The following is a 24,923-nucleotide window of genomic DNA, read 5'->3' as shown; positions in this document are numbered from 1 at the left end:
GAGATCTTGTCTTCTGTGTGTAAGACAGGTATCATCGTGTATGGCTTTGTATTTGGTATTTTTTAGGGTGTTTTGGGGTGGGTTTTTTTCCATGTGACAAAGACCTCTGGTTTCCACGTGGAGCTCAGCAGTTCTGTGTGAGAGTTTAAGTTGGTTTAACGTACGTGATCAATTGCTTATATCTTTTTGGATCCCGGGGAGAAAGCTGGAGCAATGAAATACACTCCCTTGAGGCAAGAAGACTGAGCCTCTCTTGTATGTGCTAAAAAGCAGAGCTAGGGGAAACCAGGTCTGCACTGTGAATCCTAAGCTTGTGCTACTGGCTTTCAGCAAAACACACTGGCATTTTGAAATCCATTAGAAAAACTATAACAAACTCCTTTGGTTCTGAGGTGATTAAACAATTTGAAATAACTACTTGAATGAAATAACTACATTCTAGAATGTTTGTTGCCCTCAATGGTCTCTTTCCCTTTTAAAAGCAAAATTCTGCATAGTGATTTAAAGTATGTTCAGAAAAATGTGTATGCTAGTCTTAGCTGAAAAGTGAATTATTGGGTTCTCTACAGGATAACTCTGGCACACATTGATAGGAGAGAAAAGTTTCGGAGCTTCAGGATCTGAAAGCTGGGAATGTTTTTCTGGATAATTGTACTACTGAGTTATTAATATAGTTTTGCTTTGATATCACAGAATGTACAAAGCCTAAAAGCAATTTCTTAGCTTCTTTTGGAGGAGAGGGAGTTGAAGAAATTGAAGGACTTACTTGGTAGATCCTTTTACATCTGATACTGCAAGCAGTAATTTAATACATTTCCTAGGAGATTAGAAATATTCTAGATTACAAGATAATTGAACAAGCTAGGAACCAGCACTGTAGGAACATCCAAAGCTGATAGGAGAGTGGAAAATGTTGTTATTGGTGGAGCTGAAGGACAAAATTATTATTCTGCTGTTGTTGCTTACCATGTAGAGAGAAAACAAAGACTTATACTTCAAATGCACATTTCCTCAGATCTTTGATATATCACATAGCAGAAAACAGAGCAAATGCTTCTTTGCCTATGGAAAAATAGCAGTTAACTCTTAATTTTACTTAGATAAAAGCCTATGCCTCCTTTGGTGAAACTAAGCTGATTTACTGTTTGACGTGTAGAAAAAATATTTTGACTCAAGAAAATGGTCTCTCTTTTTCCTCCCTTAGTTAACGTTTACTTTCAAGGTAGATTTGGGGTTTTAACACCTTACCCAGCTCTGTGTGTGGTCTGTTTCTACCCACCCTGGTTTGGTTTGTTTTTTTAATAGGTCTGTGGCCAGAAGTTTGACAGCAGTATTATCAGACATCAAAAACCTAGCTGGCAAATTGCATATTCATGGTGTAGGAAATTTTCTTTGTCACTTTTGGTTCTCCGATTTCAGTACTTGTTTTATTATTTTCAAATATTCTTCACAGGGTTTGAATGGGTGATCTTACTAAGGTTTCATGTTTATTCTTTGCCCACTTCCATGGCTGCCTATAATTATTCTTTTCTTTTTCACTTTTAAATATTTTTTTTCTTTAGGCTAAAAAAGACTTCTGTGCCCCAAAACTTTTCCATTTTGTCCAGTTCACTCAGCTACTATAATAAGGAGTATTTACTTTCTCTACTAACTTTGTCTTCTGTCTTCAGGTCATTGCTGCCACAGAAGTGCTATATTAGTATAGCAGTTAATTCCATTCTTAATGTAGGAATTAGCCTTAATGACATGTACAGTACAAAATGGGATCATTTTATATGTTGACTGTAACATAAATGAAATAACCTAAGGACAGGAGAGCTTGCGAGTATTTTAGCAGGCTCTTCCTGACCTTGCTGGTATGAATAATAGGAAAGAATAGTCAAAATAGACAGCTGTTACTCCTTAGTGTGATTAAAATTGAGGTTGTTATTGTCGTTATGAAGCACCACAAGTAGAAAAGGAAGCGCGAATCTGTTCTATTAATAATATGTATGCTGATATTAAATGTGTCTTCGAGCAAATAAAATAACATCAAGGAAGGGCATCAAACAATGTTGCTTTAATGTCAGGATTTTTTTTTTCTTTCAAATACAGCTGATCCTACTGCTGTGGAATTCATCATTTCTCCATGGTCTCTCCTGTTGCTTCCATCTGGCAGTGTATCATTTACTGATGAAAATGTCTCCCAACAAGACCTGCGAGCATTCACAGCACCAGAGGTTCTGCAGAACCATTCTCTATCATCTCTGTCAGACCTTGAAAAGGTACAGTACCTCTTCCTTGGCAGACAGCTGTCGTCTTTTGCTATTGATCCCTTCACAAAATAGCTTTAAATTGTCATTTTTGTCTCCCTGTGGTTCTTGATTTGTATGTGTAATCATTGATTTCCTTTATGAGAGGGGGAGGGATCCTCCAACTTTGTTTTGGTCTGTAAAAGTGGAATAATGATTATGGTTGTATGCACTTATGAAGAAGTGTATGTGCGCAGGTCCCCATCACGTGTGCTACTGACAGCTGTACTTGGGAAATGGCTGCACAGAATAACTGACCATTGAACTAGTAGTAAGCAACACTTTGCCTTCTTTTTCTAAAAGATTTCGGTGACATCAACAATTTTATTTTTAAAAAAAATTTTTGGCAAAATGCATCCGAGCGGTAAACAAAGGAATTCCTCAAGCAGTTCCAGGGCTTCAAAAAAGAATATTCCAACACATCTCAGAAGAAAAAGTTTGTTTTAATGAACATAAGTATTCCTCAGTTGTGTGCAAAATTGTTCCTTTCCACGTTCCTTTTTTAACTCTTCCCCAAGGGTAGATGTTCTGGCAGGTAAGGTTTGTATATGTGATCTTCTCCAGGTCACTGATCCGCACAGTCAAAATGACTAGCTTCTCAAATGTTTTCTTAACGATAATCTGTTGCAAATGGTAACACTTTCCCCAGAAAACCATTCCCTTGGCCGTGTCAAAGATATTTAGAGGTGGGAGTAAGAAGGAAGCTGAGCTCTGTTTCTATCTCCTTGATTTCTCAGGATTGATAATCCTTAGAGAAGGAAGCTGGCCGCAGCCAGTGTTGTAATCTGGGAATAATTATAACGTTGAGCAGTCTTCCTCCAGGAAGAACAGCAACATGCTTTTACTCCAGAGGAAACTGGTATTGGCATTGGTTGCAGTTGTGTGCACTAGGACTAATAAAACATATTTTTGTGTTGAATATTTTGTGTTTGCAGCTTTTTTCTTCTAAACCTTGTATATAGACAGTTTTTAGTACTGTATCATTGAATACCTTCTGAAAATCAGTTTCTCCAGTTACTCGCAAGCCCTTTAGACATCCTTCTTACCCTGCACTATAGTCAGAAATAATGGTATAATAAAGTGTGTGTATAATTTTATCTATGAAAAAATTATAAGCAATTAGCAACGTAGGTTGAAAGGTTTAATAGAGAAGTAAAAATAACACTGACATCAATGCAGATCCAGGATCAGTTATGTAGGATGCAGCTGCCAAGCTCTGTAGTCATACTGTTGGAATTGTTTATCTTCTTTCAAGAGAGACAACACTGTTGAAGACAGTAACATTACCTCTAGTGCCAACTCTGCAGTTAATATATAAAACAGACCTTTAAAAATGCCAGAAAAAAGTTTTGAAATGACATGTTTGTGACCTTCATCAGAGCTGATTGCATTCTTTGTTCTGTGCCAGTATTCATTCATTATGTTACTTTTTTCTTTTTGAAATAGATAGAGAACTGTTACTATGAAAAGCCATGCTATGATGTTTCTTTATCTTAATCTTTAGGAAGGAAATACTCGGAGGGACCACTGCGGCCTGTAAACTCCAGCACAGAGCATATCAATAGGCGATGACCAAATACTGGCATTCTGCACATACACAGCGCTCATTAATCCTCTCTGATTACAGCTGTGTGAATTTCATGATATCTGTGTAACCTTGCTTGCTGGAAGGTGATGGCAAAATTGACACTCTAGGCCCAGTAACTGTGTTGCTGTTTTCATTGGGAAACAGTTGGATGTGGAAATAGACAAGCTTTGGCTTTACATAAGCAAATTACATACAGTCGTGTATAAACTAAATAAAACCCTTTAGCTTGTGGTATTCAGCTCTAGCATTAGGTTGAAGCTTCAGGCTTTGGGCTTGAGATGAATTAACCTGTTTTATGTTTGAATTCTACTTGATTTCTGCATGTGTTTTGCACACACTGGGGGGAAAAATTAACTGCTCTGATAGCCTGGGGTGGTACAAAATCATCTGAAAACTTGCTGCTACCATTGTTGTTCTCAGTTTAAAGCTTTGTGGATAAATCACACAGCTGTTCTTCCAGTGTGGTAGTCATATCTGGGTGCAGAGAAGGACAGCCATAATCTGAAGATGGGATCTGTGAGTTATTCATCCTGCATTTGCTCATGTGAGACCCTCCAGTTGAATTCTTAGAAATATACCATTGCATATAAAGAATTGAAGTCTTTTCATGATGACAATGGTATATACCAGTATATGTAGAAATAATCTTTGATAATGTATCAGGGAAAAAAAAGAAAAAAAAAGACTGGAGTAACTGTAGTACTGGTCTGTAATCCCCTGGTTGGGAACTACACAGTATAGTACATTTGTGCAAATTGCTTCAAACATACCAGTCCTCTTAGGTTTATTTTCTTGCTTGGCTTATATGGAAGGAGAAAGGTACCTGAAACATAGCTTTGTACAAAAACTTTTGTCCAGCTGTGGCTTTATTAGTTGAAGTTAGTAGGGCTGATAAATAGCTTATATGTGCATCCTTCTTTTTTTGACTGTTTCCCTTTACGTTTATTAAACTGTGTGTTGGATGGTACACTGGTTATTTGTCTTGACGTTGACTTCATGTTTTTTAGATCTTGCTTTGCACATGTTGACTGCAGCAACTTGTAACATATTTACACTTTTTTTTTTGTTCTGTCACAACTTGCTGTAGTTCAGTGAATTCATTTACTTGAAATCTTTGGTGTGTTCTATTTTGGTTGTTCTGAAATCGGACCATATCTCAAAGCTGCTGAAGGCAGAAAAACATCCTACGGCCTTGTAACAGGGTTGCATTCGTCTCGAGTTATGACTTTACTTGCTAGCACGAAGTAACAGTGTACTCAAGGATAAATATTTAAGAAAAAATTATAGTCAGTCAATAAACACCCTTTTGATTTGAAAACATCCAGTCAATTTGAATACAAAGAAATCTGATGTAACTGCAATCTTAGTAAGCAAGCCGTTCAAAATTATAATGAAAGATTAATCTGGGAAATTAATTAGATGTTGATTTATATATTGTGGAAATTAATAGAAGTATCGTAATACCAAAATGAACTAGAATTTTTTAATAAATGCTATCATTTTTAAGAGATGCATGTTATTGTGCCTCTAAGTCAAAGGTTACCTCATATGGAGAAGGAGAAGGGTATTTTAAATATGAATGCTTATTAGGTAGTATTGTATAAAAACATGAGTTCCTGATCAGTTGAAATTAGCGAAGTTATTGGGTTATTACAACACAATTTTTCAATATATGATTTTTGCCTAGTTTTCATGCTGGAATTCTCTCTTATGTAAGGATCTTGATGTAAAGCTGCACAAACCTCAAGCAGAGATGATCTCGTAAACAGACTGTTGTGGGATTTCTTCCCCACACCCCCATCCCCCCCTCCCCCTGACTCTGACACAACCAAAGGCTGTCAAACTATAGTAAGCAGTTAGAAATTCGTAAGGGAGCTGTCAAACACCAGCAGCAGTACAACTCGGTGTATGAAGTAGGAGAGTTGCACGATATGTGTGCAGGCACTAGGTTAAAAGCCAAAAATGGATTTAACTGATATTTAGTGGATACATTTTTGCTTTCTAGGTAATAGCAGCTTCCAAGTAACTTGGAAATGCTATACTTGAAAAACCTCCTTAAGTTAATATAAAGCTTGAAATTGACGGAGTATCGCATCAGAAACTGTTTCACTTCGCTTTTATTTTGAAAGCTGTTTTCAGATAGATTAGTAGGGTAGCATGTTTTAGTTTAGAGGTCTGATTGCGCGATTGTACAGTAATGTTTTTGTTGAGGGTGATGCACTTCCCAGTTTCGGAAATATCTTCCATTGTGTTGAAGCTTAGAATCGTGGAATGATAGAATATCCTGAGTTTGAAGGGACCTGCGAGGATCATCATGTCAAACTCCAGACTCCATGGAGGGCAACCCAAAAATTACATCATGTATCTAAGAGCATTGCCCAAATCCTTCTTGAACACCAACCAACTTAGGACCATAACTGCTTCTCTGTTTAGAATTAACAGTTTTGACAAAAGACTTTTTAGGTGCTCTTCCTGCATTTTGGGGGGATGGGAGGTGTTGGGAGGCTTTTTTTGTTTGAATGTTTTGGTTGTTTGTTTCTGTGTGGGTTTTGGGGTTGGGTTTTTATTTTTTAAAAGGGTTTGTTTTTTTTTTTTTCATGCATTATTACCCTAAAAGTATATTCACCTTTTTCTGTGTAGCTGTGGTATATCTGTATATGTAAGGAAGATTTCCTAGTTTTTCAGTTGAAAGGGTAATGGGTAATAAACTAGATATGGAACCATTTTCTTAGTATTTGAAAGATAGTATTTGTTGTTGAATGGGGCAGTGGTATTAACTGAGAACGATGCTTGTCTGTGACTTCTGTTCTATTCTGTTCTTTGCATGGAACAGAGAGACCTTACTTTTGTGGCCAGTGCCTCCTTTCTGGGAGAGGAGGCTGATGGGTGAGCCCTTGTTAGGTACACGGTGCTGGCTACGTATTTGCGTCTAGCATAACGCTTCATTTCATCTGCACCTGTGTACAACGCTGCAGTCCTGCCAGAGCATGCCACCGGCAACAAAATTTGCCTCCTTATTTTCCTTTCTGAGCACGATTGCAAAGCAATTCTCCATGATTCTGCTGCAGTTTGATCACAAAGAGAAACATCGTTTCTCTTATTCTCTACCTGAATGTCTTTCTTGCACATCTGTGTCTGAATGCACACGAGCTGACCCCGTTCCTCCATCTTCAGTGTTTGTTAGTCAGCTGGACTGAACTGTACCTGTGAGTAACCATGTGTCAGCAATATCTGGTATATTGCTGCCATATACTGATGGAAACCTTTCTGTCCTGCACTGACTCATACACTGTATTAGACAGAGACCATCCCACAAGACTTAGCAGAAGTTTAAGATTGGAGTGCTTCTCTGAGTATGTTGAATTCCAATTTTATATGAATAAAGCATGTTGAATTTACGAGAACAATTTTAATAACATGTTGCTTCAAAGTCTATTTAGTAATTACTTCCTTACTCTGTCATGAAGCTGTGTATTGCTCTTCCGAATACATAAAAAGAAAACTTTTTTCTGTTTTACAATAGAAATCTAAAAATACATCATACTTGTGTTTGGGGGTTAATTTCTAGCAGAGTGCAGTAATGGTATAACGTCTTTCAAGCAGTCTGGTCTAAAAAAAAAATAACCTTTATGCATCATCCTTTTTTCTGAGCCTTCAAGGATATATTTTGTTGGCTTGAATAGGCTAAGAGACTTTTCAGCACAGAGATTAATTCTCTTGTACAGCCTTAAGCTAGTTCTAGATGTATGATTTTTAACACCTGTGTGTTTAGCATGGGAAGAAGAAAATTATTTTTATCATTTCATAGGTTCTGTTGAGTCCATCCATTACCTTTTTACACTCAATTTACACCTAACTTTTTAAAATCTGTATATGAAGTACCTGAGTCTGGACATATCTTGTCAATGTATATACGTAGGACTTAAGGTGTTTTGCTTTTAGTTAGTGAAGAGGCTAACTTAGAAAAATCGCTTTTCATTTATCGCTGTCCCTGTAATTCTTGTTCATTGCCTGCACAATTATTTAATAAACTCATTGCTTTAAGTAGCACAAATTTAAGTAGCAGAAATATTAGTAATAACTTGGTAGAAAGAGCCTTCACTAGCATATGTTACTTTTACAGTCCAGAAAAACCTTTTTTGTTTCTGCACTTACCTGATTTTTTTTCACACTCACCTACAGGGGCAGTACGTGTTTGTGCTCTTAATTCTGCAGTATTTAAAGATTTTATTCCCTGTCCTGGTAGGCTTAATATGGTAAAGATATATTAATGTTACTAATGCTGATATTAATTGTTAATTATACATGTGAATATTAATGTATTTGTATCTTAAAATATCCATAGTAGATTAAGGTGATGTTGATACACTTAAATTAATTTCTTTTTTTTTCCCTTTGATCCCAATCTTAGGGATCTCTTGACAGTAATTATAAGTCCTGCTAAGGTCTGCTTTACCTTCAGACTACAGTTTTAAGGATCCTTGGACACAACCATGCAGTCTGTACCCGACACCAGGCTGATCACATGAATTACATGTGCTTCTGGCTTCAATGTGGGATGAAAAAATTGAACAAAGACAACCACTGGTTAGATGCAGTACGTTTCATAGCAGTAGGATTTGCTTCTCTGTCACTCATGGCAAAGGAGAAGAACAGTTTGAAAGACAACTGAGCTTAAATACCAGGAATATATATAAACAAAGTGATGTTAAGTTAGTTGCTGTAATTTAAAGTTCTGCTTTGTATTTCCAGTCCTGTTCAATGAGTTGACAAATGTCTTGTGTCTTATGATAGGTCCATATTTATTCTCTTGGTATGTCACTCTTTTGGGGAGCTGACCATGAGGTTCCTCAAAGTCAGGTAAGTTTAGATTTGGTTTTATTTAATATTGCAACTTCAGACTTGATAGTTTGACTGAATTTGCATTTGGGTTAACATGGCAGGGTTGTCATAATGAGACGGTGAAGAGTAAAATTTCTTTTCTGTACTTGTTTTTTTTTTTTTTTCCTGTGGAGTGTGAGAGAGTGGTGGTGATGTTGAAGAAAGAAGATGCTGATACTACATTTCTATTAGTTTCCATGAAGATATATCTGGCTAGTCTATCCTGTAGAGTCACACGCTGAAAGACAACAGTTTAAGCTGCTGACAAAGGAGAAAATCATTTGTTTTGGTTTAGGCTTGTACTAAAACAAATATTTAAATAACACTGTTGCTTTATTTGTAATAAAGCAACCTGTTCTCTATGCTGCCGTAACTTCTGTGGGTCTGGACTTGGCACATACAGATACTTAGGTTACACAATGGCCAAGAAAAGGCACGAATTGTTTGGAAGAGGGAGTAGACTTCTGCTATTGAATTGTCAGTCAATGCAGACACAGTTGCAGACTGCTTAGGGCCGAGTGTTATTGCTCAATGGGGTTATTTCACACACCCAGCAGAACTCCCAGACTGTCTTTCCAAAACTGACTGAAGATAATGTGATTCATCATCTTCCTGGGTGCTCCTTCCCCACCCCCGATTAAACTTTTAGAAGTCAATATCTAAAAGGGTGAAAATAAGATGAAACGCATCCAAAAAAAAAGCATTTAATGATGGACTTGCAGTTGCGGGATTTGGCAGAGCATTGTGCAGCTCAAGGAGATAAGCTATCTCTGTTTCATGTTTGGGTTCAGTCCTACTAGTTGGTGTTTTGTGTAAGGGTAAGGAAGGATATTTTGAAACGCTTTTTGGCAACTTAGGTGTTCAGTTCCTAATATTTTCTTTAACAGAGTGGTAGTTGGGTTCTCAGTTGTACTGATTTGGAAGTAGCTGCCTGAATGCAAAAGTCAGAAAACTTAAAGCTATGACTGTTTTAGGGATACTTACTTGTAATGCCTACCGTGCCTGTCCCAAAAGCCCCCAAAAGAAAGTATTTTCTTAGATAGCTATCCCCTTTCTTTGCTCTCCTGTCTTGTAGGAGATGAAAGGAACAGTATTCAGCAGTAGTGAGAAAGTGAGATAAGATAGGTAGAGGTAGGTGTTGAGCAGAAAGTAGGCATGAATTTTAGTCCAATTTTTCTTTGTTTCTTCTTTTGGTATTAGATTGTAGCAACAGTTTCACAGTAATGCAGTGGGGAGGAGTGCTCTACCTTTTGGTATAACAATATTTTTCCAAAGACACTATGGTGAGGTAAGCCTGGAGAGAAAAGGGGGAGCAGAAGTCTAGAATTTAACTTTGGGACGCTCTCATGCAGTGCCTCTGCCCTGTGGAGTTAGTGGAGACAAAAGGACAGTCTGTGTATGGCATTACTTTTAAGTGTTAATTTGCATGTGCGGATTTTCCCATTTTTAATTTTTTTTTCCATATTTGCCTGCCTAATGAGCTGTGTCTGTTAATGAGCTGCTTCTCTGCTGGGAGTGTTGTTGAACACAAGAGTGATATTTTTGCAATTAGTTAGAAGTGCTAAACAGATAGATGGGAAAAGCCTGTGTTACTTAAATCAGGGTGGTCCAGAATACTTTATTTTTATGGTGCAGTTTAAGAATACTAATACAAGGAAAACTGGAAGACTGTAATAGGTTGAAGTGCTCTGTGGTGCAAAAAGCACGACAATGCTTGTACTATGTGGGTAACCACCCACTTTGAGAGCTACGGATCAGAAAGCTCAGGTCCCAAGTGCCTGAGGCATCTGAGAACAAGTGTTATTGCTGCCTATTGCATAGCCTGAGGAGTGATATTCCATGTACAGTGTGCTGGATTAATTGAATGGGTAGAGGAGAATTATATCTAGATTGTTCCTAACCATATGGGTTTTGTCCTGCAACTATGAAGCTCTGTTTCCTTAACCAGTGGCTCTGCTGTTTTATTCCTTACCTTTTTGTTGATATTGCTTAGTGATGTCACTGGACTTTGGAAATGCTAACACAGCTGCTGCAAAATATTGGTGAGGTGAGGAACTGTAGAAAATTAGTATAGCAGACAGGGTTATAAAATGAGGATTGAATTTTATGCTTGTGACTGGCAGAATGTTCCAAGAAACCCAAAGAAAACTCTCTGAACGTTTTCACTAGTCATTAAGCCCTTGAGAAAGGAAAGCTTTGGTGTCCTGACCTCACAGATCGGACAGCTTGTTTGGACCAGATTGTTGCAGAGCAGGAATTGAATCTAGATGCTGAATCCCTGTCCCCTGACCTACAACCACATTTTTTTCACCAGCTAGGTGGTGACTTTCAAATTGGCACTCAGTTAATGTAGGCAATAAGTCTCATGAATAGTTATTTTACTGTGTTGAATGTCTTTGGTTTTTGTGTGTACCACAAGTCAATATTAAAACAGATCCTCCTATTCCTCCCATTTTTGTTTGCCACTAGCCTATCAAACTTGGAGATCATCTCAACAGCATACTCCTCGGCATGTGTGAAGATGTCATTTATGCCCGTGTATCTGTACGGACTGTTCTGGATGCTTGCAGTGCACACATAAGGAACAGTAACTGCGCCCCTTCTTTTTCATACGTGAAACAGTTGGTCAGACTGGTTCTGGGAAGCCTGTCTGGGGTAAGTCTGTGTCAGCATTTGAGGAATAATAGAGATGAGCAGAAAGTGAGCAAAGGTGCTCATGCAGAGTCACTCTGCAGTCATTCTTCCTCTTGTTTTACTATGTTGCAATTTTGATAAGGGTGAGTGTTGAAAGGACAGAATTGCTTCCCTCCCCTTGTAACAGTTTGTGCACTTGACAATTCCTCCTGGAATGTGCATTCACGACTGCTGTTTCTGAGGAAGATAATCTTGTGAACTATTCGTCTTCATTGAAAGAAAAGTAGAGAAAAACGTGAAAACAAAAAAGATTATGAACTCTGGAGCAAGGCTTAGACTTGCTGCTACTTGAAATGCTTCAAAAATGATTGCTCTGAATTTTCTTTTTTAAAGTTATGCTTGACTTTTGGAAAGTTGCTTATTAACAGGAAGAGGGACTTTTTAGACTGTATGCAAATTCTCTTGCACTTCTCCTTAGCTCTTGGATATGATAATTGTGGAGGACGTTATTGTCTAATGATGACAAATGCATTAAACTGTTTTCGGAAGTGAAAGAAACTGCATGAACTCATCTTGCAAAGTTACTATTCCGGACAGGCAACCTGTCCCTTCACCTAGACCATTACAACATAACTTCAGAAGGCTCTGAGTAGAAAGGAAGGCCATAAATTGTCAATATTGTTAGATTGTTCTCTGGCCAATACTTGCTTTTCTTGTGTTCTGTTTATAACTATAAAAAATGCTGAGCGATTTATTATTGCTGGAATGAATATCCCTTGATCGTCCTGAATTTTACCTGGTTTTATATCATTGAAACTCCTTTTTTTTTTTTAAATCTCATAGGGGTTATGCCAATGTAAAAATTGGCATCTGGAGAGACAGCACTGTAATTGCAAGAAAAATGTTTGACTTGATAATGCTTTCTTTTTTAAAAAAAAAAATATGATCTAATTGTTAGTTTCTTCATAAAGCTGGTTTGGAAACACTTGCATGAGATGAGAGGTCCCTGCGTTTGTCTAACATTTGGCACCAGCTGATTATGACAAGCCTCCAGAAATAGTGCCCCACAAAACATTGTCTAGTCTGTGAGGTTATGTCTGTCAGTTCGGTGCTTCTCACTGTAATGTCTGAAGTCTTGTGTAGCTGCCAAGTGCAGCTAGCCTGTGATTCAATGAAATAAAGATCTACAAGGCCTTAATCAGCAAAGCTATTAAAATAAAGATCCAAACCTTAAACTGGGCCATGAGCTATAGCAACAGCCACTGTGGAGAGACAAGACTGTGGAGTCCCCAAGTTCTTAATCGCCCTTTCTGTTTAGCAAATTTTCTGCTTTTTTCATCTTGTTCTTGTCAGCGGGCTTTCAGAGGGAGTCTGAGATTAGTGTGACAGACTAATCTAGACCAGCCTGCTAAAGACAGCAGTAGTGGTCCCTAATGCACGTACTGAAAACCAGTGGAGAGCTGAATCCAGCAAATGTGTTCCTGTCTCCTATACCATGTTGATAATGAAGGAGCAGGGCTACTGGTGGTTATCCAGTGCTGAAGTTTTGCTGGTCCAGATTTCCTCTGCCAGTAACCTTTTTAACCTAATTCGTGATGTGTCACTGCACTGGCTTTACAAAAAGACAAGAACAAAATAGCCAAATAGAACCAGAACAACAACATAGCTGTGCTGCTGTGTTTTTGTGCACCTTAGCTAGCCATCCCTGCTCGTTTTAGTATTAATGCTCTGTATGTGTGCTGGAATTTTTAAGGTAATAAGAAAAGTATATAAAATTGTTTTTTCAGAACCATAGTACAACTTGCCATTCCAAGATCAGTGTGCCTCCAGTCTTGATTTGCCTTATCAAAGCCTAGAGAGCTCTTAGCTCTATAACTGGTCATTTGGTGGTCTATGAAGCACAGCTGAGAGGTCCTGTTTGAATGTTCTCACTTTCCATGTTAATATGCTTTGTAAAGGGATATACAGCACAAGGCTGATTCAATCTAATGTTAAATGAGTTGCATTGTAACTGTGATGGATAGAAGGCTGCTCGATTTCTTGTTCCTAATTCCCAGCTAATCCACTGTCCAAGTTATGCCGATTCCCACCATATTAAAAGATCTCACTAAAGATTCTTTGTTGTAGCAAATACGCTACTCTTTGAATGATTGTACATGTGAAATAGTATTTTTTAGGGAAGTAGTGATTTCTTTAAAAAAAAAAAAAGTTAAGAAGTTAATGGGAATAATTAAGCCTGACACATGAAAGGAATGTGCCTGAGGGGCTAAAGAAGAGAATTCTCATAAATGCATGAGATTTTACATGTGTAATAAGTTGTGTGAGGTATCAGCCTAAAACTATCAGGTACAAGACAGTTCTTCCTGTTACACAGAAAACTCATCAGGCCAGTCACAAGTTCCAGTCATGTTGCACCCAAGGAAAATGGTTTCTGAGTGTTGCTGTCCCTTTAGTTTCCTATAGGGGAGGAATGTATTTAAGTTACATGCTTGTGAACTTAATTTACGCTTAGTGGAAAAAAGTAGACCAAATGTGTAGTAAAATAATGCACAGATTATTCAAATATGGATAATTCTAGGGAATATTCTCACTGATGAACCTAGGTTTTTTTATGAAGAAAGTTTGAACTTCCACTCTGAACTTGAACTTAAATGTTTGGTGCTGACTTATGTTGTGCATTTATGTAATGGACACTTGTTTCATACTAATGCGAGCTTTTTTGATATTTGACGTTATGTTACTGCCTGTTTTACAGGTGGATCAACTTTCTTGCAATGGAGATAGAAAATTGCAGCCAGACAGGAGCCAGGCTATTCGGGAGAGGCTGAGGGGAAAAGGACTTCCCACAGGTAAGTGCTTCATTGCAGTAAGGGTTATGGCAATAAATATAGCCCTGTGGACGACCAAGTTTGTGAAATTTTTGTGGCCAAAGAAATGGAATAGTGGAAGGCTTGCTAACATTCACAGAACTCTGATGGTTTGGTGTCTAGCTAACTGTTGGTGATGGTGACATTAGAATAATTGTTTCAAGAAAATACACGTCTTTTTCCAGTTTGGTTGTGATGGTAGGAACAGATTTTAAAGGTTCTCTGCCGAAAGTTCTGTTTCTGGAGAAAGGGAACCTTCAGCTGAAGGTAGGTCAGCTAGAGGAACAGGAAGCAGGTTTTCTTAGTGCCCTCTTTCCTGTGGACTGTGTTTTTTCTTCACAACTTTAGTTGCATACAGCCTCTTTCCCTGCTTCCCAAGCAGCCCTGGACTCTTTCCTCTGCACCAAAGCTTTTTGCTGCCACCTCTTTTTTCCTGAAGAGAGCTATTATATGTTCCGTCACAGTTCTGGGCTTTGACAGGACATGGAGGCCAGGTAGGGTTGTACTGTTATTTCAGGGAAGTAAGGAAAGAGGAAACTGGGCAGGCAGGGAGGAGACAGGCTGTTTCAGAGGCAGAATGTTGCTGTTGCCACTGCGGAGTAGAAGGGATAAAGCGGTGTAGGTTGGCAGCTGATGCTGGCCATGACTTCATTAGATGTCCTTGTTGTGGGGCTAGGTAGGAGCATTTTATAAGGCATCAGCTTAGACCACTCGAAGTCGTTGCGATGCAAGCAATGAGATGCGATAATCAGGTGAGACCATTCTGGCCTTAAAATATTCAGCTGTAAACAGAGCATCTCGGCACCAGAATGCAACATCACCCATAAATACTCAACACTGTAAATATTAGTGACACAGGATTTTCATCAGCCTCACATTATCTCTCTGCCTATTTATCACGAGTAAACTTGGAACAAAGTTATGTTGCTGATGTGCTTGAGTTGCTCCTCTGTTTTTCAGTTTTGTGTCAAGCAACAGTGCAGTGAATTGCAGGAACCAAAATAATCCATGGAGATGTCAGCGGCAACAGAAACTGCAAAAGTTAGACACGAGTCTGCTAAGGCATTAGTGGTCTTCCTTTATTGATTTTTTTGAAACGAGTCCTAGATTAGACTACTGTTTGATATAAAAACCTTATGTCAGTGGCTGCCAGCCCTTCCAGTACGGCACTATGTGTTTAGGAACAGTTTCTGGTACAAGCTGTCTCTGTTTTCTGGCACTGTTCTGACTGCTTTCTCAGGGGCTTTGTTTTCATATTGGCTCGCTCTTCTTTTTTTCCAGAATATTTCTCTAGCGATAGGAAGATCTTTAGGAATACAGGGTTTGGGACAGGATCAATCTGGTTGACTGGTTTTGTAAATCATGTAATGCCTTTCTTTTCTGAACTTCTTAAGCTCTTAAAATGAATTCTTTCCCTGGTTTCCACCCCTTTTATAAGAGTTGTTTCAGAAATGTATTGTTGTGGTTGTTAAATTGCTAGTTTATTCTTTACCTCTATTCCTCTAAAACCCCAGATTCCAGTGTTGTCATATTCACAGTTTCTTTACACACCTGCACATTTGAACACACTGCCATAAAGCTACTACCTCAAGCTTTGTCATTTCCGTACCCTCTTTCCATCATCTATTATTCTTTTTATTCCATAATCATCATAAACTGCATGTTTTGATAATGGTCAGAATATTTAAGTTTTGGAGACATAGCAAGGTTGTCTTTAAACTCTCTTCTGACTGCATTAGCAACCCTGATTATTCTTTTCTTTGTTGTTTCAAGTTGTTTTTTTTTTTTTTTTTTACTAATACAACTGAACAGTTTTTTGCTGGTTTGCTTTTTTATTTTCTTAGAAAATCCTTAACTTTTTTTAAATGTTTCTGTGGTTTGAAGGGGGCGGTTTGTTCATTTGTTTTCCTACCCACAACTTTGTTTAAGCTTTTTAGCAGATTTTTTTTTTCCTTCAGAAGCAATGTTTGTCCCCAGAGTCTTACATATATCTTAACAATAAAGCTTTTGGTTTAGGTTCTACTAAATTTTGGAGATTGATGTAGTATCTGCAGCCAGTATCTATATGGCTTTCTGGCTCAGTACTAGGGTGAATAACATCCTTGTAATGTCAAACTTTCTCTGTGGACTATGCCTTTAACTTAAAGGATATAGACTAGAGGATCTAATTGCTGTTTTTCTACTGTATCCTCTGACTTGAAAAAAATGTCGTGGCTAGAATATTCTTTCCCCTTATCCTTGCTTTTTTTGAATCACTTAGTATGTATGACTTTGCTTCTGAGATGATTGAGAGGTGCTTTTTATTTTAATTACCAAAAAGTTCAGTTAGGATGCAGTGTCTGAATCTGAAGAGCTGTGGAGCTGAATGTTTGTCTTGCTGCTTTGTGCTCGTTTGCCTTCTGGCTGTGCCTAGGATTTCCAGGGTGCCAAGCAGAACAGGTTCCTTGCAGTGTGTGCACTTGTGAAATCACTGGGTTGGGGAAGAGCAGCCAGACTTAAGGGTCCTCTGAGACTGAGGAGTCCACTTGGCTCAGCTGCTACAGACCAATAAAATCAACACAGGGTTTTAAGCAACCTCAGTCAAAATCACTTTTTGAAAGGCTTCTCTTTTTAGGGAACATCACATTGTCTGAAGACACCTAATTAAACATAATCTTCACTCAAATAATATTTGTGAAATGAGTGAACTTGATAACCCCCAAACAAATTCAAGTTGGCTGAATACTCCTCATCCTCTAACCCTTGTTTTTCTTAAGTTGATTGAAAGTACATGCATAAGTAGAGTGTTACAGATAATGTGTGGCACCACAGGGAATGAATGTTTGTGTATCGCTGTTCCAGTGCAAACATTATTTTGTCTGTATCCCTCCAAGCCTCATCCTGAAGGTATGAGTTATTAATGAGATGCTCTTGAATACTTGATTTTTTTCCTATTTTTGTCAAGATAAAATGTCAGCTGCAAAAATGTTTTTCAGTTGCTGTGTGGGTTTTATATTTTGGTGTTATGCTTCTTTCTTCCCTCTATCCCTAGAAATAGTGGTTTTTTCCATGTTTTCTGTTATTTGAGCCTTTATTTTCAGAAAACAAGATGAATTGAAGTCAGACATTCCTTTATTTTTTATGGTCTGCCTGTCCTGCTTTCACTCCACCTGTTTCAATTTCTCTGTATCACATTCATTACCTGTGGAACTCTTATTTTCTCTTTTTCCTCTCAGCTTCCCCAAAACCTTTCCCAATTCTACTTCTGTTATCAGTCCCATTTCCTGGTATGTCTTAATAGCATCATCTTACTTCTCTGTGTTTTGAACTTAGATACGTTCCTTGATCTCCACTTCCCTGAGACCTCAAACCAGGACAGGAATATAGAGCATATCAGTAAAACACAAAACAGAACAAAGCAAACACCCCCACATAACCAACCCAGCTCTAGCTGTTTTCAGTTCTATTTGGCATGCATACTGAATTATGTATTTGAAGATTAGTGAGGACACAGTGAAATGGGTGTCTGATATTAATGAGAGACAGCTCACATTTGATTCAGGGCAATTTAATGCTCAGTTATTTCTTTTTCTATAACGGCATGCTGGTCAAATTCTGTCAATAACAGATCAGATCAGCTGCCCTGGTGGCAGTGCTTTTAGATTTTGGGAAAAGTGAGCTGTGGAATGCAGTACTAATTATAACAATGATAATCTCATTGACTGAGGAGCCAGATGAGAGTTTAAGAAAAATAGTAATGGTAAAAGAAAAACAAGAAACTAAAAAACAACTCAGAAAATCAGAGTCCTTTTTTCCTCTGTTGACACTGTACTGTCCTGTTGCTGTGTGTAGTTGAAATATATGCCTTTTATTCCAATTGCAAAATGGAAAAAACTTGCAAAGGTAGGAAGCTACCAGGCAGGATTATGATTTTGAGTGAACTGTCTTTCTAATAATTTAGAAGTTATGTAAGTCATTTTTTATCTAACTGTTTGGGTTTAACTTCCTCTGAGACGATGTTTTGGGCCCAGTTTAGCACTAGGACAATTGGGGAGGGTGGCGCACATAAGGACGTGTTTAATTTTACCAGTCATTTTACCAGCAAATTAAGGAAGTAAATACAGCGAGCACAAGTCTTTCCTGGAGAGGACAGAAAACTTGTCTGATACTCACAGAAGTGAAGGTCTGTTGAGTCATTGTGAAAATCTTAAAGAATTTTCAATGAATAGAATAGCTGCCATATGGAGAAAAAAGCAGCGTAGAGCTAAGGCATTTATTATGAATTTAAGAGTATCAGAATGTTACTATGAGTATCTAACTTAAGATAGCTGATAAATCATGCTAAGTTCATGAATATAGACATGGTTCAGCAAGACGGATGTGCTCCTAGTTGGAGAGTAGCCAACTAATACCTTAGATATTTGCAGTCTTTGAAAAATGCTAAGATTTTGCTTTTGGTCTTTGAAAGTCATTAATGTTAAGGTCAGTTTTCCATACCATGGTCCTCCAAAATTATAATTGCCAGGGTCTTATTGTTGGCTTAGGACAAATGTTTTGAAGTATTTTGCCACTTCACGTGTTTAAATCGGATATTTTACTCTTCTTATGTACTAAGGTTGGATATTTTTAGCTATTCATTTCCATATTCATGTCTTGAAGATAATTATTAAATTAATTAATAGCTTCATGCTAACATTCTCCCCAATTAAATTTATTTTTTGTCTCTTTCATGATTCACTTGCTGTGGCCATCTTGGTGAATGAGCTTTATGGCAGGGCTGACTGCAGACATAATTTATTCTAAATTAATATTACAGAATGTTTGCTTTTAGTCAAGTCATACTCAGAAACACAGTATTTAGGAACCAACTTAGCCAGCAGAAATAGAAGTGGTAAAACCTGGTGTGAGTCATCTGAACCAATGAGTGTTATTTAAGTTTCACGCTCAAAACACTTTAGACCTTCAGAGTCAAGAATTATTTGTGGAAGTTGCTTGATAAAATTATTTTGGTGTGACAAATGAGTAAGTAACTGTCAAAGTCTTCCGAACATAAACCCAGAATTAATTCACCACGTTACTCTTCACCACAAACTATGGCACTCACCTTTCAAAAGGATGCATAGTCTATTTAAAGCCCAGTTGAAATCTCCTTAACTAGTACGTGCCTGGCAGCCTGCTTCCCAGCCCTCTAGCAATTGAAAACCTGCACCTTGTGTGTTTATGTACAAGATTCCAACTTACGTTGATGATCTGTGAACACCAAGGACTGACCTTTGCAGAGATATTTCATCTTTTAAAGGGGTTTAACTAACAGGTGCCTTGGCTTTGCTTTCCTGTCACGAAGGTCTCTGATTTTAATTTGACTTGTGCAATGTGGTAAACTGTCACAAGTTAACCTTGTATGTTACAATACTATAGTTGTATCCTGCAGAATTACAACCTTCATCTCTGCCAAAAGAATATATGCCACATGAATAAGGCTTGAAATGAATTTAAAAGTTCATTAAGGTTCACCTTAACTGTATGTAACAAGAAATAATTGGAAATACCAAAATTTTAGATGTTGATAAACTCCCTGTTTAATTAGACTATATGCTCTGTCAGGTGCAGCAAAAATGGTAGGTGGTGTAAACTGAATAACAGATTCTAAGGCTAAGTGAAGTTGTTTTTAATTTTAACACGAAATTCTAGTGTTTAGTTACCATTCTCTGGAATATCAATTACTAATGTAGCTGCCCAGCAAAAACTCTCAGACAAAAGAAAATGCACCCTCTTGCTTTTGATCCAGGGAAATTGATTGTGGATTATGTTCTAGTGCCTGATCTAGGTGAAAATGCAGCTTTTAGTCTATAACAAAATGGCTTATAGCAATGACCTCCACATGTGAACTGAAACAGCTTACTCATTTTCTTGCTAAATCCAAGCACACAGATTTAACTTAACAAAAAATACAGCACAAACTTAAGTCTATTGACTTGAAAATCTCTCATCTGGAAATGCAATCTTTTTTTTTCTTTCCCCTGTCTCCTCAGTACTAGAAAAAAAGAACTGTGTAGGTGGAGAATAACTTCCAGAGTTCAGCAAAACCAAATGGAAGACAGATGAAGATTTCTTGGTTTAAAAAAAAAAACAACAATTCTTTTGCACTCCAGAAACCATGCGTGTTTTCTTCCAATAAGTGTTTCTCTTTGCATCTAGCAGTACTAGTGGTTGGTGTTGGTAGACATCTTTTAAATTTAAGTGTAGTTGCTACTGCTTTACTGAGCCTCCAGCCTGGCAGTATTGGAAGTGCTGTCACAATGGTGCTGAGGACAAACTCAGAAGTCTGAAAGCAAAATAAGAATGGACACAAAGATCAAAGAGGAAACCAAACCAGAGATGTCAAATGCTCTCTCTGTGCAGAAAAGAAGCTGTATCACTGAGCCTTCTCCTGGGGTGCGCAGAAATCCAGGAAGGGAATAGCTGGGTGGCCCTTTTGCCTACTTGGTTGAGAATCGTACCAAAAAAAATTAGCTCATAAACCTGATTGGGAAAGAGCAATGCTACAGTTGTCTTTTTTGCAGAGGTGCTGAGGAAGGGAAGAGGTAAAATGTTGCATTTACAAAGTGCTGCTTGGCAAGATTCACTACCGCTGTTCTGAACAAGATGCCTGGTTTCTGGAGCTATTTGGTTTTTTGGTAGAGGAGCCATGTCAGTCCAAAGCAGAATTCAAATTGTTCTACAGGATTTATAGCTTGGCCATTACTTGCGGTGCTTTCAACAGTCCTTGTGTCCAGCTTGTTTCTTCCTTCACAAAGAACGCATTGTTTTAGGAGTACTTCCATCTGAAACTTGAATCTTCTCAACAATTTAAAAAAGTAAAAGAAAGGAGGAGGCGCCATTTCTAGCAGTCAACCCACAGGCCACATCTGGCTCTGTTGTCTTCTGTTTGGCTCTTAGCCTGCCCCAAAGGGATTGCAAACCCAACTCCTCCATCAGCTACCCACTCGTATTTGAGAAACTAACCGCATTGTCTTGGGATAAGGATTTTTCTGTTGTTTTGTTTTCTGCACAAAGATGGTGTGGGAGATGTTTTTTAAACTGCTGTATAACAATTTCCTCTTTTCATACTTTCCAGTCTGGCAATGATGGTATGTGCTTTCATGCACATGTGGGCAATCTCTCTCTGTTCCCACCAGCGCCTGTCTCTTCCTCAACATGCCAACACCCCACCCCACCCCCTGGTGTGTGTATATATACGTATATATCCACAAGCTTTGCTAAAATGGAGCTGAAAAAAATATTCTGTTTTCTGCAAACAAAAGAAGAGGGCAATAAGACAGACTTCAAAGAAACTTGAGCTGTGTTTATTCAGTAAAAACAGATACTGTATGTGATGGCAGTGACTGTGTTTGCACTTAAGTAACACTTGATTAATTGCCTATATGATCAAGCTGGTACACAAGTAATTGCAGACAGACTGAATTTTGGTTAGGACCAGATAACAACACTCTTAGCTCAGAGAGAAAATCAACCAGATTACTGTCAGTGTGAGTAAAAATGGTTTGTGGATGACACTGTTGTCAAAGAGGGTATAGTTGCGTGTATAGCTGAAGGCACCAAAGGAAGAAGGAAGCAGATCCATGGTCGTATAGCAAATGTAACATCTGCCAGTTGAAGGTGTGTGGAAAACTAGATTTTCATTTTAGCACAACGAGGGAATTTCGTTGTGAACACTTGGTGATTAATTGCTATTTTTATTGTATATATTCCCTCACTATATATTATACTTTGGAATCATGCAATTATTTTTAATTGCATTTGAATTATTTACAGTAATTATAAATAATTGCACTAATGTTACATCAAGTAGAGGATAAACACCCAAGGGCAATATGTGAAATCAAGAACCCAGATACTATTCAGATGAGTATGAAGAAGAGTTTAGTTCAGCAGAGATGTAATTGGGGAAGGGGAAAGCATTCATTTTGAAATTACTTACATGCTGTAGTATCTTAATTGCTAATGGCTTGTCCTGTCACCATCACTGACAAGTAGGGAAGCACTTCTATGTCCTGTTATACTCTTGGGTAACTGAAGCATGGAGTAGCTCTGTGTGGTCTTAGGTGAGAGACTTAATGTATTTAGGGGAGCCAAGGTACTTCTTTGGAGAGGCCTCCAGAGCTTCTATTACAAATACAAGCCTTTTTTTTTTTTTTAAAAAAAAAGGAAGTTCATAACATGAGTCTCTCCATCCATTATAATTTAAAGATGTAAAAGTTCCGTTATGCAGTCAGGTTCCTTTTGATCATTAGTTGGATCTTTATTCTTCATATATAATTTTTTACTGGTAGTTCTTCCCTTCATTTTCCCCCACTTTTCATCGTAAAAGCTGGAGGTGGGGGAGTTGATGGATAAGCTACATATTGGCTTAATGAATTTGGAATTGTGTATGCCATTCAACTGAAAATACATCTATTAGAGGAGACTGGAATCATATGTCCGTCTTTATTCTGGAGGTGTACTGTTAGCTGAAAGCTAGACATACAAGCCTTGTGCTGAAAAAGGCTTACTGCAGACATTTAAGACCCTTGATCTAAGTAATGCCGAGGTAGTGTGTTGAGGAAGTCCAGAAAAAAAAAAGTGAAAATACCTTGACAGTTGATTTTGAGAAGTCTATAGTAGTACTTTAAAAAAGTAAGGAGGGATGAGGACAGATTTAAGTTATTAAAAAGAATTGTTCTGGACTGATTGCTGGTTGCCTAATCCAATTTTTTCACTGGTATCTGCAATTGAGTTGTTTCTGTACTGAGCAGTCTTGTCCTTGATTGTCCACCTCTGCTCTCTGGCACCAAGAGCAGCATGCTTTCTTGGCTAGTGTAAAGTATGGATCTGAAAGTTCTGTATTGCCGCTTTGTTTCAGTTTGCTGTCTCAGGATGCCCAACTTGGGCAAGCTGTGTGCCCCTTGAACCCTAGTCTCTTCTTTACCTTTCTCTGAGGATGATTCTTAAACAGCTCATGTTGACACTGTGAGCCAGTTTGCGGACAGTGTGTTGAAATGACATTATGTAGAGAGGGATGGGTTTTGCAAAGGTGGGAAGTGCCAAGACCGGTGAAAAGCAGAAGTGGGAATGGGGAGAGTAATAAAGGAAAGATGAAAGATGTGCAAGAGAATTTGAGAGTCTTAATACTGAATACTAAGGCCAGCTGTAAATTCCTTTTGGTATCATGTTAAAAACTCCTGTTGGCTGCATAAGTCACCATGGAAATGAGTTGGACAGACCTGTAGACAGCTCCACTCAGCAGAGTGGAAGAGCAGTGTGGAAGTGGAATGCCTCCTGCACTGCTTCCTGATGGGACAGCTCACCTCCTGTCTCATCACACAATTAGCTGAAAGTGGCAAAGATGTAGTGATGAGTACTTTCCCCGTCACTGCTGATGAGATAGCATTCATGGCATTCACTTTTCCTCATGAGGAAGCTCCAGGTGGGTGGATGACTTGGGGAACAGAAAGCATCTCTTGGGTGCCAAGGCAAAGAGCTTGTGTCTTCTGAACCTCTGCGTGAACTGGAAGCAGCTTGCATTACATCTAGTCTGGATGCTACAAGTCCATGGAAACTACAGCTTTGGTGAGGAGGATGGTCTTTCCCCTCTATCACTTTTTCACTGGCCGCTGGGGTCTTTCACTGCAGTTCTCACCAGCATACAACAGATATGTTTATGTCTCTGGGTATGCTATGGTGAGGATACCCACTGGTACTTAAACGACATTGTGGCTTTTTTCACTGGATGTGATCCTGAAACAAGATAATGTTTCAAGGTGCAGAGACCTAAATGATTTTTTGAACCAGGAATGTTCCGAGTCATGATTGATGATGTACCAAGTAATCCTGAATTTACAGTCTCAGTAGTATATTGGAAGTGCAGCTGTCTGTTTCTCTTGGGTTTTTTCCTGCTTTGGTTGCCATTGTTTTGTTCAGTAAGGTCTTGTGCATGTAAAGACTTTCAATGCTGAAGAGGTGGGTTTGGTTTTTTACATTTAAAAAATATGTGAAAACAGTGTGTAGAGAAGGTTTGGGGGGGGGTTCTGCCTTAAAATTATCCTGGAAATCTCGTTACTGGCGAGCATTCTTGGTGCTCCTTTTGATTTGCTTTTTTGGTGACCATCTAAAATACTGCAGTATTTGAGGTTTTATCTGTCTCACAAATGACTGAGTTAAAACCTGTTTAGGAATGCCTGTCCTTGATGTGCATGTATGTGAATGTGAAGTATGTGTTTGCAGAATGGATATCATGCTGCTTTAGAAAGATAGTGGGAACGCCACAGCGGATGGCTATTTTTAAGTGTCTTTTTTGTGTCTGTGAATATTATATATAATTCACCAGCCTTATGAGGGATATATAGTCTGAGAGTAAGATAATAACATAAGATTTACGTGACCACAAAGATAATTGTGTTTACTGGAGTTTAGGTTTAAAGCCATATTTGTAAAATATGAAGTGATGTGTCAGATCCTTTCAGAAGTTCATTCTTATTGGCAAAGTTTTTTGGTTTATTCTCTTGGCTGGAATTTGTGTGAACTGTGTAATTTCTTACAAGTCACTTTTTAGGCAATCCAAACTGTAACATTTTACCATCATGTATTTGTGTGTTGGTAAGAAGCAAGGGGCTTCTTGGTTGCATTTGGCTTTAGTCTTGCTTT

The 24,923-nt window shown here is 38.2% G+C and overlaps 1 protein-coding gene across 1 annotated transcript in view; it reads left to right on the top strand.

Annotated features, from left to right (window-relative positions):
* Positions 1–24,923, top strand: part of PTPN13 (protein tyrosine phosphatase non-receptor type 13) — a gene marked incomplete at its 5' end in the record, with an annotated part of 98,576 nt that overhangs the window by 7,466 nt on the left and 66,187 nt on the right. The window contains 4 exons of the mRNA XM_082482832.1: positions 2,095–2,264; positions 8,674–8,739; positions 11,230–11,415; positions 14,150–14,243. Coding sequence (XP_082338958.1) covers positions 2,095–2,264; positions 8,674–8,739; positions 11,230–11,415; positions 14,150–14,243 — 516 coding nt within the window. The remainder of the gene's footprint in view (positions 1–2,094; positions 2,265–8,673; positions 8,740–11,229; positions 11,416–14,149; positions 14,244–24,923) is intronic.

Source organism: Vanellus vanellus (assembly GCF_965231255.1).
Source record: "Vanellus vanellus genome assembly, chromosome: 4".
Lineage (NCBI taxonomy): Eukaryota > Metazoa > Chordata > Aves > Charadriiformes > Charadriidae > Vanellus > Vanellus vanellus.
This window is presented reverse-complemented; position numbering and strand designations above follow the sequence as displayed.